The sequence below is a fragment of the Lonchura striata genome, chromosome 7, assembly GCF_046129695.1.
Source record: "Lonchura striata isolate bLonStr1 chromosome 7, bLonStr1.mat, whole genome shotgun sequence".
Classification (NCBI taxonomy): domain Eukaryota; kingdom Metazoa; phylum Chordata; class Aves; order Passeriformes; family Estrildidae; genus Lonchura; species Lonchura striata.
In genome coordinates, this window is record NC_134609.1 from 1564501 (window position 1) to 1581327 (window position 16827).

A 16827-nucleotide genomic window follows, 5' to 3' on the forward strand; every position below is an offset into this window, starting at 1 on the left:
AAATTGACAACTTTAACCCCAGTTTCTCCCCCAGATCTGTCACCAACTGGTACAAGATTTGCCAGGAAGTGAGGGGACAGGAGGTGTGGAAGATGAGAATCTTTCAGGAAGTTCCGCTTCAAAAAAACAGCCCTGGTTGAATTGATCCTGACTCTGACAACACGAACCAGTGACATTCCAATAAATTTAATCCCATTTGGTCATTACCAATACTGGGCTGAATTCCCTGAGTGAACAGGTAGAGGGGTGGAGAGAAGGCAGGAAACAGTTCATTCCCATATAACCTGAATCCTAAAGAAAGTCCCAAAGCCAAGCAGAAAACAGCAGGACTAAAAGGAGCCGAGAGCACATTCCTGTGCCCACTCAAGGCTTTCCACCACTCATCCCCAGCGATTTGCACAAAAAATATGGTGAGAGTCCTGAGGTTTTGGTAGGTGAAGGGCCACCAGATGACAGCAGACCCTAAATGCAGCTGCAAATGTATTCACAGGCAGAAGGATCTTCACAGCATTGCAGAGGTTGCTCCTACCCAACAAGAGGCAGCAGAAACAGCAGCTGTGATTGCTGGAGGCAGCAAAACCCTCAAAGGACACTGGGGACACAGGCATACAGAAATTGAGACCAAAAATCCTAAACCAGAATAAAAAGAAACCAAAGAAGAGGAGAGAACTAACAAAAAGAGGTAAATTACAAAAGGAATAGCAGAGTTTCCAAAACGGCCATAGTGTCATTGCATCTCAAACGCTGGCCCATGCTTACCTTGTACATCTCACTAAATCACAGAATTCCAGAATGGTTTGGGTTGGAAGGACCTTAAAGCCCATCCAGTGCTACCTCTGCCATGGGCAGGGACACCTTCCACTGTCCCAGGCTGCTCCAAGCCCTGTCCAGCCTGGCCTTGGGCACTGCCAGGGATCCAGGGGCAGCTCCAGCTGCTCTGGGCACCCTGTGCAGGGCCTGCCCACCCTGCCAGGGAAAAATTCCTTCTCAAAATCCCATCCAGCCCTGCCCTCTGTCACTCCAGCTCCTGTTGCAGGGTCCCTCTCCAGCTTCCCTGTGTCCCTTCAGGCCCTGGAAGGAGCTGTGAGGTCTCCACACCCCCTTCCCTTCTCCAGGCTGAGCATCCCCAGCTCTCCCAGCCTGGCTCCACAGGGAAGATGCTCCAGACCCCTCAGCATCTCCATGGCCTCCTCTGGACCTGCTTCAGCAGTTCCATGTCCTTATTTTGGGAAAAGAACTGTGCACAGAATTCCAGGTGGGGCCTCACCTGAGCAGAATAGAGGGAGAGCATCCCCTCCCTCCACACTGTGGGATGAGCCCAGAATACATCTCCTGGTGTCTATCCAGAATCAGGAAAAATGTGTCCATCCAAAGAGGCAGAGCAATACTGCTGTTATTCTGTTGACTCTTCACATCTCCAGGATGACTCTTATTTCCATCTCTAATTCATTAAGTACTGCATGATAAAACAACTATGGAAACCTGGGAATATGAATGACTCACTACTTTATTTCCCAGAAAATACATCCCACATTTATTAGAGGTGCAATCACCTACAAGGTGCCTGCCTTTACCTGATGTGGTAAATTCAGATTTGTGTTACCAGCTCTGCTTCCACATCACCAGGAAACCCTCAGGAATATAAAGCAATGGTGTTCCAGAGTAACAAATCATCTCCCACCATCTCAAACAGCAGGAAAACACAGTCCTGGGAGATGGGAGTGACTAAGGCACCTCTGAAGGATCATTAACTCTGAAATATAATGACAAGGGCTTGAATGTCAATAATATTCATTATATCATTATCATCCTTTGCAAAAGAAACCTCCTATTGTATCCTCAATTCTTCCTCACAATGGTGAGAGGATTTAGGCAGGTTAATTGAGGATTTGTGCCTGGAATGTTGGAGCTAGAAAACATCAAAGCAATGTTATTACTCCTACTTGTCTCCAAATCAGACACAAGCACGGTGGGTATGCCCCTTTCCTGAAGGTTGAAACATTTCTTAGGGACCACTGTCACAAAAGCAGCTTCCCTCAGTTTAAATTTCCTTTCTTCAGGAGCAAAAGTTCCCCACAATCCCTACCCAAGCCAACCAAACTCCTGATTTTGGACATCCCCCCCAGGTATTCCACAGCTCAAGGTAGGAATTGTGCTGGATGATCTGAATGATGCTGTTGGTGGGAATTATTGTTCTCATGGCAGATAACATGATTCTTTTATACTAAAGGTTTAATAGGTTCATTATTGAGAGTTTAATGGGTTTATTACTCTGGGTTGGAAGTATTCCCAAGTCCCTCATTTGTGTCAAACAGAAAATCAAGTGTGGGTAGGAGTGTTAGATTGGATTTTGGACTTGTTTTGCAGGGAGATTACAGTTGGGCCCACAGGACAAAATTAACATCTCCCAGATGCAGTCAGAGGCCACAAATATCTGAAATGTGCCTGACCTCTTCGTCATAAACCAAATATTTATAAGTATTTTAAGGAGGGAACATCAGTCATCCATAAAAAGTTTGGACTTTCCTTTTCTCCTAAAGTTCAGGAAGGCTTTTTCTCTCTTTTGTTGTTTCTTGACGGCTTTTACACAGCCTTTCACTTTTAAATTTTCTTAGATGGATGGAGCAGCTCTGCTGGGAGGAAAGGCTGGGACAGCTGGGATTGTTCAGCCTGGAGAGAAGTCTTGGGGTGACCAAATTGTGGCCTTGCAGGGCCTGAAGGAGTCATATAAGTCATATAAGAGTCATGAAGAGAGGCTGTTTAAAAGGGATGGAGTGACAGAACATAGGGAATGGCTTCCCACTGCCAGAGGGCAGGGATGGATGGGATTTTGGGAAGGAATTGTTCCCTGGCAGGGTGGGCAGGCCCTGGCACAGGGTGCCCAGAGCAGCTGGGGCTGCCCCTGGATCTCTGGCAGTGCCCAACGCCAGGCTGGACAGGGTTTGGAGCAGCCTGGGACAGTGGAAGATGTCCCTGCCCATGGCACTGTCTGGGATTTGAGGTCCCTTCCCACCCAAACCAGTCTTTGATTCCTTGATTTTGGCTGTCTTGCAATTTCAAGGCAAATTCTGCCTCCTTTAGACCCACGTGCACACACATCATTTGGAAAAATCCTGCAGCTTCTGTGGATATCCTCCAGGAACTTCAACATCCTACTGAACTCCCAGGTCATGGCAGCTTCACTCAGAATAGAATAAAGAAAACACCCTGTAAATTTTCAAATACTGACATAATTTTCAAACACTTCTCTATTTTTAGGCATTGGACGAGCCAGAAGAACCCTGGATGATTACTTCCATGGTCTCTGCTAATTCCAGTGCACCTGGAGGGTTAATTCCAAAACCAATTAAATGTGCTTCCAAACAAAACTGCACATTAAGAGCAGTTAAGCCCTAAGAGCAAATATAAATGAAAATAAATTAAAATCCAAAAGCTCATGGCTGCAAGCCCATCACTGGATGGGCTGGTGAATCTCCTACATGAGTTAATCACATTTTAATGCTTCATAGCTTCAACCAGCCCAGCTTTCTTCAGCCTGGCACACAACAAAATCCTAACCTTGGAGACTCGGTTGTCCTTGAAGGATGATTTAAAAATTTGGGTTTTGATGAGTGTGTTCTTTGGAAATGATATGATCAAGAGATTAAACCAATGCATTTGCACACCAGAAAAAACTAAAACACCAAAAAAACCTCCCAAAACAAAAACTTTCTAAATCACAGATGGAATATATTGTTTAAACTGTGCACATTTAGCTGGGCTCCCAAATATTTCTCTAAGGTTGTTTTTTGGAATTTTTCTTGACTGAGTTGGAAGGGACCTTAAAGCTATCCCAGGCTGCTCCAAACCCCAAAGTCCAGCCTGGCTTTGGACACTTCCAGGGATGGGAATCAGGCATCAAAATCCTAAAAGGGCATGAACCAGAGACATGAAATCACTGATTCAGAAGATTTAGTTTGGTATCAAGCTGAAAGAGATCATAGGGCTTAAAGGCATCCCAAAATGTAAAGTGTCAGCAGACAAAACCAGAATTCCTTTCATGGAAAATTGCTGGACTCTCAACAATCAACTTCCATGAACATGCTGATAACAAATATCAGTATTTCCACTGCACTAAAGTACAAATATTATCTGGAGGGCAAAGATGCAGATGAATGCACAAATATAATCAATTCTGGGAACAGGGAAGACAAGAGCACAGCCTTTGAAATCCCTTTCATTTAAGAGGCCACTTTATGTGTGGCAAGGAGCTTTTTTAACCTCTTTGATCTGTGCCCAAGCTGACCTAAGTTCAAGGAACAGTGGAAAGAGATGAGGAACTGTGGCTGCAGGCACTGCTGCCAAATATCCACCAGGAATTCCCTGCTGCCAGCAGGAAGAAGTAATTCTGTCCAGCATGGATGGTGTGGAATGGAAATAAATAGCCCAAATCTATGACCCCACCTCTTTCTCCTGATGCCACAGCTTTGGACTTGAGACATCAATCTTGTTCCAAAAGGAACTTGCCTGTAAACAAACATAAAAATCCAACTAGAAGCAGATGAAATTCTTTCTGGGACCAGCATCTCCACGAGGACCTTGAGAGAGACCGTGCTAAAAGCCTTATTAAAGTCCTTTCTATCCTTCCTGGGGACAAATTCCTTAATAAACTGAAGGAAATGATACCACCAAGGTTCTCTCCCAATGATCCTGTGATCATCCAACCACTTACAAGAAATTAAGTCTGAACTTTCTCTGGTTGGAATTCACCTGCCACATTCTGATTCTCTGATTTTGGGGTCTGAATAGCTTTTTTTATGGATTCTGACTCAAATCCCAGCTGCTCCTGTTGGTTTTACATCTGTGAGATGAATTCAATCTGCATTGTTAGGCACTGGGTCATGCAGTGAGCAGGAGTCCTGGACTCACTCTGAGTATTTGAGATTTGTTCAGAGCCTGTGATTTCACTCTTTCCCAAAGGCTCAAGTCCTTGCCCTCCTGGATTGTTCTCTCCTGCCATTAAATCCCCCCCCCCCCCTTTTTTTTTTTTTGATTTATCCTATCTCCTCCACCTCTAATTTTAATTAATTTTCCTTCTGGATTGTCCTCTCCTGCCAATAAATATCTCCTTTTTCTGGGATTTTTCCTTTTCCCTCCATCTCCAATTTTCCTTCAAGTTATCTTAAAAGTCTAGGACATTTGGAAATTTAATTTCTGGAGCCTGTATCTTTAACATAAATAAGGTTTCATTTGCAGTGCAGGTTTTGGGAAATCACACCCTTCACACTGAAAAGAAGGCAGTGGGGATTTAGGAAAACTCAGATTCCTTTCTACACTTTTCCACAAGATAGTGTAATATAATAAAATAATAGAATCACAGATGCTTTGGGATGGAAAGGACTTTAAAGCTCATCTCATCCCAACCATTCCATGTGCATGGGCAATAATTCCTCACCAGCATTTTAAGGAGTTTTTCCTGATTATAGAAACACAAGAGGAGCTGCTTGTGAGAGATGTCCAGAGGTCATTTAGTCCAACACAACAAGCTTTACCCAACAGCCGTGAAATTTAAACTGGGCTTTAGATGCAGGGTTTATCACCTTATGAATTTATTAAATAAAAACAAAAGCCTGTAAGAATACACTGATACCCATGACAGAATGCTCTGTTGGGAAATAATTACATTTCATCAGCATTCAGGAGGGCTAGTACAGTACAACCAAACAAATTCCTCCAAACTTTCCCACCTTTTCCAGTAAGAAGAATAGGGCCATCCTAAAAAACATCTTTCATAAAGCATTTTTTTTGTAACTTAAAACCAAGCAGGTGACAGAGGTATCACACCCTGCACACTGCTCTCATTAATGGAATTAATTTATCCTGTTTCCATTTTAGGGAAGATCCAAGGGCCAGTGATACTTGAGCACATAATTCTTATCCTCATTTTCCATTTTATTTTCTTCCCTGTGGCTATCTCTCCTTGACAGCAACACGTTCATGCTGGAGTTTTCACACAGTGCTGATCAATGACACCAAAATATCCTACAATAAATGAATTATGGGGTTGGGTGAAAGAATCTGACTATAAATAAAACCCCACATGAATAAAAACTTCTGTAAAGGGATGTCTTTCCTCTCCAGGGCCCCATCAGCTCAACAGCTTTTTATTTAACCCCAGGCTGCTTTTTTAGAGTCTGCAACAGACTGTTGGGGACTTCCCCTGCCCAAGGCTGTGAACACACCTGCAGATCAATATATTGATCCCTTTCCTAAGTGCTATTCCATCATTTATACCTTTCATGCCCCTGGGATTGATTAAAGTGCAATGCACAATGCAGATCATCCTGATGCCCCATCTCCAGCTGCTTTAGACTGCAAGAAAGTGCCTGAATTTCACTGTGGAGCTTTTGGATTCCTGGGGGCCCTTTGTGGAGACTTCCACACAGCAGCTGTGCTCCTGCCTTGCTGGGAATCCCCAGGATCAGAGGGGAAGCAGCAGCAGGGAATCCAATCCACCTCTGACTGCCCCAATTTAGAGAACACAGTGTGAAATAAAAGGATTGGAAACACATCCGCTCCACTGGCAGCATTATCCTGTCTGGCTTTTGTTCTTTTCATCTTCAGGAGGCTCCTGGAATGCCCACAGGCTGCACTCCTGTGCCAGTGCCTCCTGCAGCTCCAGCTGGCAGCAAAGCTGATGGAAAGGGAGAGCACTTCCAAGTGTGGATATTGCCTGCCTGCATGGAATAAATACTCCAAAACCTTCTTTTCCCACATGAAACCTCTCCCTGCCTTCCTGCTACATCTCCTTGGGACAGCACCCCCCCAAATATTATCAAAATCTGTTGGAGGGATGTCAGGCTCTCTTCAAAAATCCTTATGGGAATCCATTTGGAAATCCAGCTTTCCCACTGAAAATAAAGCAGAGCATGGAAATCTCTGGTTCGTGGCAGGAGTTCTTCCTGGGAGTGCAGATTGATTTACACCCCAAACTGCTTAAAATCCTCATCCCTGGAAGTGTCCAGGGCCAGCCTGGACAGGACTTGGAGCAAGCTGGCATGGTGGAAGGTGTCCCTGCTCATGGCAGGGCTGGAATGGGAGGAGATCTAAGATCCCTCCCTACCTGCCGGAGCTCATCCTAATTCAGGGTGGCTCTGTGTGGTGGAAAAATCTCTCCTCCAACCTGTGCTTTCATAAAAAAGCTCAGCAGTCTCTTGTTCTCTGGTATCAAGGCAGTTTATTGCAAGTTACCCAAAAGATTTTCTCCTTGAGCTGCTGTGGTTTGCTCACAGCTCAGGCAGAGGCACACACACACCCTGACATCCTCTCTGACCCCGACTGCTTCTTCTCTCCCCGCCCGGGGCTGCTGCTCTCTTTTATATGGTACATTACGTGTTACATGGTTACAGTTTTCCCCAATGCCTATTACCTATATTAAATGGTGATTTTCTATCTTTTATATAGTACATTACGTGTTACATGGTTACAGTTTTTCTCCAATGCCTATTACCTATATTAAATGGTGATTTTCTGCTCTAATCCAATCTGTGAGTGCCAACATCACCAAGAACATGGAGGTAAGGAAGGAGAAAGAGGGAGGACAGGGCAGGCCCAAATCCCAAATCCATCTTAAAACCTCTGACCCCCATGTACAAAACCAAAACCCCCCTGTACAGCACTCAAAAATTTTTCCCTCTACTTTGTAACAACTTCTACTATAATATTTAAACTTTTGTGACTTCTTGTTCTTCCTGCAAGGTTGGTAAATCATTCCATGGTTCAAATCCAAAATCACAGCTGTTTCCAGCTGCCTGCCAGGGTCTCAAATGCTTTCGACCTGGACCCAGAACCTCCAAAAATGTCTGAGGGACATTTTGAGTTCCGACACCTACCCAAAGCACTCTGGAATTCTGACAATGAGCCCAGGCATCCAAACCTCCTGAGTCAAAAATCCTGAGGGATCAAAGTAGTTGAGCACCTTTCCCATGGCCTTCCTCACCAGGTTCTCTTCTCCCTTGAGCAGCAGGGACAGATCTTGGGTTTTAAGGTTCAAGATATCTTGCTAAATTTTTTCCCCAGGTAAAATAGGAAGCTGACATTCCAAAGGGAAAGGGACACCACAATATCTATCTTTTTATTTAAAATCCTCTGTATGACTGCTTGCTCTATCAGATTTTAGGTTTCTGTTTGAAATGAGTAAAAAGTTTTCTGAAAAGCAGCTTTGCTAATCAGTGGGCTAATTCTCGGTAGGGAAAACACACAACACTATAGCAATTTCTTCTTTTACCAGGGTATTCCTACTTAAAATAGCCCTTTATGTACATTTCATCCACAATAAAGCTTCCACACAAAATTTATTCCCATTAACACCTCTCCCATACCCGCTGTGGTTTAATCTATAGTGAAGCACAACACGCCAAAAGCAATTTCAGTTTTTAAAAAATATCCTTAAACAACGCAGCTACACCCAAACTCTCATCACCATTATTTCAATAACCTCACTGGGGCCACAAAAAAATTCCAAATGCCCCAATTTCTCTTTTTTATACCACAGAATGACATTTCCAATGGATATTCCTGTATCAATTTGCAGTTGTGAACATGAGACAGGAGAAAAACACCCAGTATTTGGGCTATAAAGAAAAAGCTTTCTCCATCCAGGGATAAACAGGACAGGAAATGACAGAAGCAGTTTCTGTCACTCCAAGTAGGAATAAACTATCCCAAGACCACAATAAATATTTTCATTTCCACACAACTTAGAAATTAGTGCAATTTCTAAGTCAGGCAGCTTAGAAATTTAGAAGTCAGGGAGCTTCTTGTGGCAATTATTTGTTGTATTTTATAGTTCTGTCACAGCTAAAAATAGAAGCAAACTCGTGTTTGAGAAGATGACTGAGCCTTGAGGGCCCCAGCAAAGCACAAAATGGATTTGAGGGATATTTGGGACTGATTTGAAATGTTCCGCCTGTGCCTTTTAGGATGCAGAATGAAAAACAGCCACACAGAAGGCAATGACAAAAAGCAAGGCAATAATTTAACCATTTATCAAAACTGACTTAATTGCACCTAGGGATCCTAACTTTGTCCAAGACCAGGTCTAATTTCTTATTAAATAATGTAAGGATGGGAAGGAACATGATTATTATGGGTATTTGGTTTACCATGGTACCCAAAATGTCCTGTTTTTCTGAAGCATCTACTTAAGGAGCTGCCATTTTCTTTTGATATGGTTGCTGCTGGGGAAAAAAAAGGCACATTTTCCACATAAATTCCTGGAAAATGCTTCCCAAATCCTAATTTACCTACAGCTCCTGCTGGATCCAACCTTAGTGCAGCAGATATGAGGCATTATGTTCAACTTCTGGATCGAAAACCCCTCTAATTAATATTTTCTTCTTTCCCTTGAGTCAGGAAAAACAAACATTGCCAAAAAAAGTGATATTTTCCTCAAGAAACTGAATCGTCATGCAGAAAACCCAATGTGTTATAAAAATTTACAGCTTCAAACCTTCAAATTAACACTATCCCCTATTTTTATGTCAGGAAAGCAATTATTTCACTCAAGGGTTTAACTGATTTTCCCCTTAATGGCCTCAAAATTTCCTCTAGGTGTGACAATTTCCTACACCCAGGTGTCACTTGCTCAGCATGTTTGAATTCTATATCTCAAATCAAATCTTTTAAAAATGTGGCAGCACTGCTTTGACCCTGTAAATCTCTTACCAGCATATTTTTACTTGAATTAAAAAAAAAAAAAGCTTTTTAATGTGCTATTTTTAAATGACAAAGTGTTTTCAGTATTTAGCACAGAGAAGAGAACAATTCCAATATTTTATAGCCCCAAAACATGAATTTGAAACCACACATGGAGAGTTTGCATTTCAACTGAAGATATTTGGATAGGTTTTTGTCTAAGGCACAATTATTTTGTGCTCCTTTCTCATTGTCTGGACAGCTTGGATAATAAAATACACAATTTTATTGACTTACCCTTACTTGACCAACAAAAGCATTGGCTTCCTCTTCCTGCACAGAGAGGTTTTTGGGGAGAAACATGTCAAAAACTGGTCCGTTGTCATTGACATCTGTCACCACTATATTGACAGTAGCAGTCGAAGTCTAGGCAGAAAAAGAACATTTTGAAGAAATTCTCTTTATTTTACAGCTTCCCAGGTGACAACCCTGCTGTTACTTATCAGACAGAATCACAGGTAAGTAGATAATCAATTTTTTAAACATGTTTTTGTGAAAAGAGAAGTGTTTCAAGAGTTTATTTTGAATTTTTAAGAAGACAAAACAAGCTCAAGACTGACTCATATATAAGAAATGCATGAAAAATATCAGATATCTTTTAGTTTTTATACAGTATTTTAAGGATTTAAGGAGTACTTGTTGTGAATGAAAGGAAAAATCTGGAAATATCAAAATTTGCCATAATGTGAAGAGGAAATTTGTGATTTATCAATCAAAATACGGCACAGTGCTGATTAAATAAGCTGATGAGGTGGCACAGTCATCCTGTATCATCCTCCTATATCATCCTCCCCCCACCCCATCCTGATGCTCTATTTTGCAACCCAATTTTAACATCCCAGGAGATAGGAACAGCAGAATTGATGGTATTTAACATAAAATGTCAACAAAACATGTCTGTGCTACCTATGGAAATTTTCTCTCCCAGTCCCAAAGGTGGAGAAGTGCTGGCTTGAGTCACATCCCTTTTCTCTGCTCCCACGGACTGAGATTTCCAGACCAAAACCCCATATTGTTGTATTTAATAAATTATGGTGTTCAGTATCTTGAATTTTAAATCAATTCATCCAACTCAGTGTCTTAAAGCTTAAATCTTGTGCGATCTGATGCTTTGCATGAAACCCCTCTGATGGAAATTTGGGCCCTCCCAGCCAGAGAGCCCTGGAGGGGCTGGAGCGTGGCCAGGGCAGGGAAGGGAGCTGGGAAGGGGCTGGAGCCCCAGGAGCGGCTGAGGGAGCTGGGAAGGGGCTCAGCCTGGAGCAAAGGAGGCTCAGGGGGGACCTTGTGGCTCTGCACAGCTCCTGCCAGGAGGGGACAGCCAGGGGGGGTCGGGCTCTGCTGCCAGGGAACAGGGACAGGACAAGGGGAAACGGCCTCAAGCTGGGCCAGGGGAGGCTCAGCTGGGACAGCAGCAGGAATTTCTCCATGGAAAGGCTGCTCAGGCTTTGGGAGTGTGGAGCCCCCATGCCTGGAGGTGTTTAAAAAAATGAGAGAATGTGGCACTTTGCAGCTGTGGTTTAGTTACAAGGTGGTGCCTGGTCACACGTTAGGCTTGATGACCTTGGAGGTGGTTTCCAACCATAAAAATTCCATGATTCCATGAAATGTTTATGACAGGACACTCACGGGAATGACACTCTGGAGATGTGGCCCCAGAAGAAATCCCTTTGCTTTAGGAAGAACAAACAGAATCAGAGAATCACAGAATAATGAGGTTGGAAGAGACCTCTAAGATCATGAAGTCCAACCTATGCCCTAACACCACAACTAGAATATAGCACCAAATGCCAAGTCCAGTCTTTTTTTAAACATATCCACAGATGGTGATTCCACCACCTCCCTAAGAAGACAATTCCAGTATTTTATTATTCTTTCAGTGAAATTTTTTTTCCTAATATCCAACCTAAACCTTCCCTGACATAGCTTGAGACTGTGTCCTCTTTTTCTGCCAGTTCCTGCCCGGTGGAAGAGAAACCTGTTTGAAAGTGTCACCTCACAGGCCTCATAGAGAAACCTGCAACCATCTTCCCTTAACAAAGACCCCAAAACAGCAAAATAAAGACACAAAGAAGGAAACAAAACCAAACAAAAAGTCTGAATCGAGATCTACATTTTCTGGTGCTCTGCTGGTGTCAGAATCAGCTCCTCCCAGCTCCAGATCCAGCTGGTGTGCTTTCAATGTCCCAAGGGCTCCCAACATCTGCATAAAATAACTCCTTACTACTTAAAAAAATCAAAAATCCAGAGGATTTTGAACCAAGACAGCACAAGGTGCTCCCAGGCTGGCAGCTTCTGTTTAGTGAGCCCCAGTTATTTGCTGATTGTTCCTGAAACTGCCATTTCCACATTCCATTTCTAAAAGGAAAAGGCACTTTCTGCCTTCTTGTCCACACAGAAGCCACTCCAGAACGCTTGCTCTGCTGTGATGCACATGGAATGTAAATCAGCTTTTCCAAAGGTAGCTCAACTCCATGAAATTCAGGGAAATAAACACCCTCACATTTAATAAACTGAGGCAACATGGTGTTAAATAACAATGGCTTAAGGCAGGAATTCCCATTTGGCAAAGACTTCTTTTCATTCCAGATAATTTTCACGGGCTGTGGTTGATCATCTGCAGCATTTTGTCTCTGTGAGAGGATTTTATAAGGAGAAAGGGAGAAAGGAAAAGAAATGTTTATGGGTTTTTTTTCCCAAGTCTTGCCTAAGTACTTTCAGTATTTTTCACATTCCTGGCCATTCTTTATTCATCTTAATACCCCCACCTCCATCAGCCAACACACCCAAGACAGTGCTCCACTTGTAATATATAAATTTTCACTTCTGAATTTAAAGGGAAAGATTTTTACAAAGAAATACTATTTTGCAAGGAAAAAACCCCACCTTATTGAGATGCCAAATACTAGAATTAGTTTGGGAAATTTATCAAATGCTCCTCTCCCTAAACTTGTGTTTGTTAAAATAAGATCCTATAAGAAGATCAACACTTCAAATAATCCCTGTTTTTATATGAGTCATAGTTTAGAAAATTATCATATGTGAATGAATTCAGAAATCACTATAGTAAAACCAGTATTTCAAATAATCCTCCTTTTTTATTAATCACAATATAGCAAATGACCAACATTGAGTGAAATCACAAGGAGCATTCAAAGCAGACTCTGGGTTAGCAGCAACCCCCTGGGTTCTCTTCCTTAAAATCAGTAACAGACTCTGAAACTGAGAAAGGAAATGGGAATACCACAAAATATCCCTATTTCAACCAAACACAGGAAACGTTTGTTATCTCACTGCTGTCTCAGCAATGCTCACTTTTACCATGAAGTGAGAATCACCTGTGTGTCTTTGAGAGCAGCACTTCTCTCACTACCATCAGAAAGTGCTGTGATCAAAGATTATTAACCAAAACCAACATTTTTAGATCCCCATTAGATGGCTCCAAAGATTTGTTGAAGCTCCAACCTCAGATTGGTATGCTGCTCTGAAAAATCTCTTATTTGACAACCAGAATGAATGACAGGGGCTTCTCCAGAACTGCAGCATGGAGCAGGATTGGGAACAGCACCATCATCCCTGATGGGAATCATGAAAAAGTCACTAAAATCCACTGACTAAATAATCATTGCCCATGATCAGGGATAACCCAAAACTTCTGTTCAGCCTGACACTGGATCAGAACATATGGAAAAGTGTGGAGGCCCTGGCACAGGGTGCCCAGAGCAGCTGTGGCTGCCCCTGGATCCCTGGCAGTGCCCAAGGCCAGGCTGGACAGGGCTTGGAGCAGCCTGGGACAGTGGAAGGTGTCCCTGCCCATGGCAGGGGTGGCACTGGATGGGCTTTAAGGTTCTTTCCAACATGAAGTGTGTTTCCATTAATTTTATGTGACCTTAAATCCCATCCAGTGCCACCCCTGCCATGGGCAGGGACACCTTCCACTGTCCCAGGCTGCTCCAAGCCCTGTCCAGCCTGGCCTTGGGCACTGCCAGGGATCCAGGGGCAGCCACAGCTGCTCTGGGCACCCTGTGCCAGGGCCTGCCCACCCTGCCAGGGAACAATTCCTGCCCAATATCCTATCCATCCCTGCCCTCTGGCAGTGGGAAGCCATTCCTTGTGTCCAGGCCCTTGTAAAGAGTCTCTCTCCATCTTTCCTGGAAAATGAATTCACACATTTCCTAAAGAATTATGAAAAGTTGCTGAGGTTTGTAGAGAATGCTAAAAGAGGCACAGAAACAACAAAAAATGGTGTTCACAAATATTTAAATACCCCTAAAATTCTTTAAAGATTTGGTTCCCTAAAATAATGAGATACACCTAATTCACAACTGGTTTTCCAGGGATACTCTTCATGCATACCCAGTACAGGAAAGTTTAAAAACTGCTTTGCCTGGTTAAAAATGAGGCTTTTCTACAATAGAATCATCAAGCACAGTTTGGGAAGGAATCCTAAAGCTATTCCTGGAAATTTAACCAAGGAAAAAGCCATCTCAACCTCATAATATCAGGCATTTCCTATTCATTACCAGAGAAACCCTGCTAACTTTTCTTTTATAATGAACATAAATAAAAAATCCACAGCAGCAATTTATATGTTTCTTAGGGGCCCTCAAATATTTCTTACATAGATAATTCTTCCCTAAGCAATAATTGTAAAATTTACATCCCCTGCACAAGTCCTAAGGATGCCAGGCCCTGATAAATGTTATGGATGATAAATCTGTAGGAAATTCCACTTTGTTCTTATTTTATTTGTGCCCTATCATTTAAATTGGGAAGTTGGGAATTGATGAGAGTATTCTATGCCTTGGAGAGGAAACATTCTTGGCTCTGATGTCGAGCAAGTTTATTAATTTGGACAAACTCTTAGACAAACCTGTCATGTTCAGAGATATGTAGTTTGCACATAATACAATTGGAGGCAAAGCCTTTATCTGGCCAAAAAAGAAATGGTAAATAATGCTGCTGATCTCCATATCAGGATTTATTGATATTTATCTCCAGAAAACTACATTTGAGTGGGGATAGAATTAACAATTCTATGATTCTATTTTCAGACCTTCTTTCCTTCCATAAGAAGTTTAAAAGAAGTATCACCCAACCCTCTCCACCTTTCCTAGCTATAAAGAGGAAATCGCCAGCTGGACTGCAAAGAAATTTTGGAGAGGAGACCCTGAGATGAAGGCAAGCTCCAACAGTGCCAACTTCAGGGGATCCAGGATAAACCTGCTCCTGACCAGGCAGAGATGGTAGTGATGCTTCTGGGATAACTGATTTGAGAAGGAAAGTTGATATTGTGCAGTTGTAATTGTGGCCAGAGAAGAGTGGAGTGAGACCGGGGAGAGGAGCATCTCTGCAGACACCCAGGGCAGGGCAGGAAGAGGAGCAGGGGAGCTGAGATTCCGTGGGGAAGCCTATGGGGAGGCAGCTGTGCCCCTGCAGCCCATGGAGGCTGCAGAGATCCACCTGCAGCTCCTGCAGGAGCCCACACCAGAGCATGGTGATGCTGAGAGGTGGGAAGCCCATGCTGGGGCGGGGATCCATGGAAAAGGAAGCCCATGCTGGGGCAGGGATCCATGGAGAGAGAAGCCCATGAGAAGCCCATGCTGGAGAAGGGATCCATGGAGAGAGAAGCCCGTGATGGGGCAGGGATCCATGGAGAGAGAAGCCCATGCTGGAGAAGGGATCCATGGAGAGAGAAGCCCATGATGGGGCAGGGATCCATGGAGAGAGAAGCCCATGCTGGAGAAGGGATCCATGGAGAGAGAAGCCCATGCTGGAGAAGGGATCCATGGAGAGAGAAGCCCGTGATGGGGCAGGGATCCATGGAGAGAGAAGCCCATGAGAAGCCCATGCTGGAGAAGGGATCCATGGAGAGGGAGGCCCACGCTGGGGCACGGATCCATGGAGAGAGAAGCCCATGATGGGGCAGGTTTGCTGATGGCACTCCAAGACCTATGAGGGACCCACACTGGAGCTTTTTCCTGAAGGACTGACCCCATGGAAGCAGACCCACACTGGAGTGGTTCATGAAGAGCTGCAGCCCATGGGATGGACTCACACTGGAGCAGCTCAGGAAGAATTGTCTCCTTTGGGATGGACCCCAGGCTGGAGCAGGGAAAGGACCCTGAATCCTCTCCCTGAGGAAGAAACAGCAGCACAAACAACACAAATCCCCATTTGCATCTCCCTGTGCCACTGGAGGGGAGGACGGAGAGCCCAGGAAGGAGGGGGGGTTGGTGGGAAGATGTTCTTAACATTTGTTTTTTTCCCATTACCCTGCTCTGATTTTGGGGGTAATAAAATCAATGGATTTCCCCATGCTGTTTTGCCCATGACAATATTTGGTGAGGCATCTCTCCCTGTCCTTATCTCAATTCCTGAGTCATTCCTTATATTTTTCTCCCCTGTCCAGCTGAGGAAGGCAGGGATAGAGCAGGGTCAGGCCACCATATCTCATTAGGAAAAAAAAAAAAACAACACAACAATAACAACAAAAAAAACCCCACACCAGTGAAATCTTTTTCCTTTGAATGCCTTTCAGATTAAAAACAAACAAACAAAAAAAAAAACAAAAAAAAACCCAAACAAACAAACAAAAAAAAACCCCAAGCAAATACAGGAAATGAAATCCAAAAGCTGACTTTAAGTAGGTTTGACTTTAATAGCTGGTTTCATGTTGGATGGAAAGGGATCAGGTTGGATATGTTACCAGCTAAAATATGTTAATGGGATTTAAATGACATTGTACCTGTCTGGGGAATTAAATTTAAGATTTAAGGCAAACTGCAACAAGGCATCTGGTGACATCACCAGTTTTCCTGTAGGCACTAATGCAACTGTTCACAAAAAGCAGAGCTGGATGACAAGCAGCAAGCGAATGAGTTTGGGGAGTAGTGTTTTTGTAACTATAGAATTATTTTTTTTTTCCTGGAAATACACTGTTGCTTCTTGATAAAAGCTAGTTAAAAAGCAAAATTCCTCCGTGAAATGGCACTACTTGGACCAAGGATCTGTGTCCTCAGAAGGCTTTGGCAGGAACTTCAGGAACTTTGAGTGAGTCCTGACCCTTCTCCAGGAGGAGCCTGTCAAACAGCA

At 43.3% G+C, this 16827-nt stretch overlaps 1 protein-coding gene across 1 annotated transcript in view; it reads right to left on the bottom strand.

Moving 5' to 3' along the window:
- Nucleotides 1–16827, bottom strand: part of PCDH15 (protocadherin related 15) — a 633545-nt gene that overhangs the window by 100524 nt on the left and 516194 nt on the right. The window contains exon 21 of the mRNA XM_077784512.1: nt 9973–10101. Coding sequence (XP_077640638.1) covers nt 9973–10101 — 129 coding nt within the window. The remainder of the gene's footprint in view (nt 1–9972; nt 10102–16827) is intronic.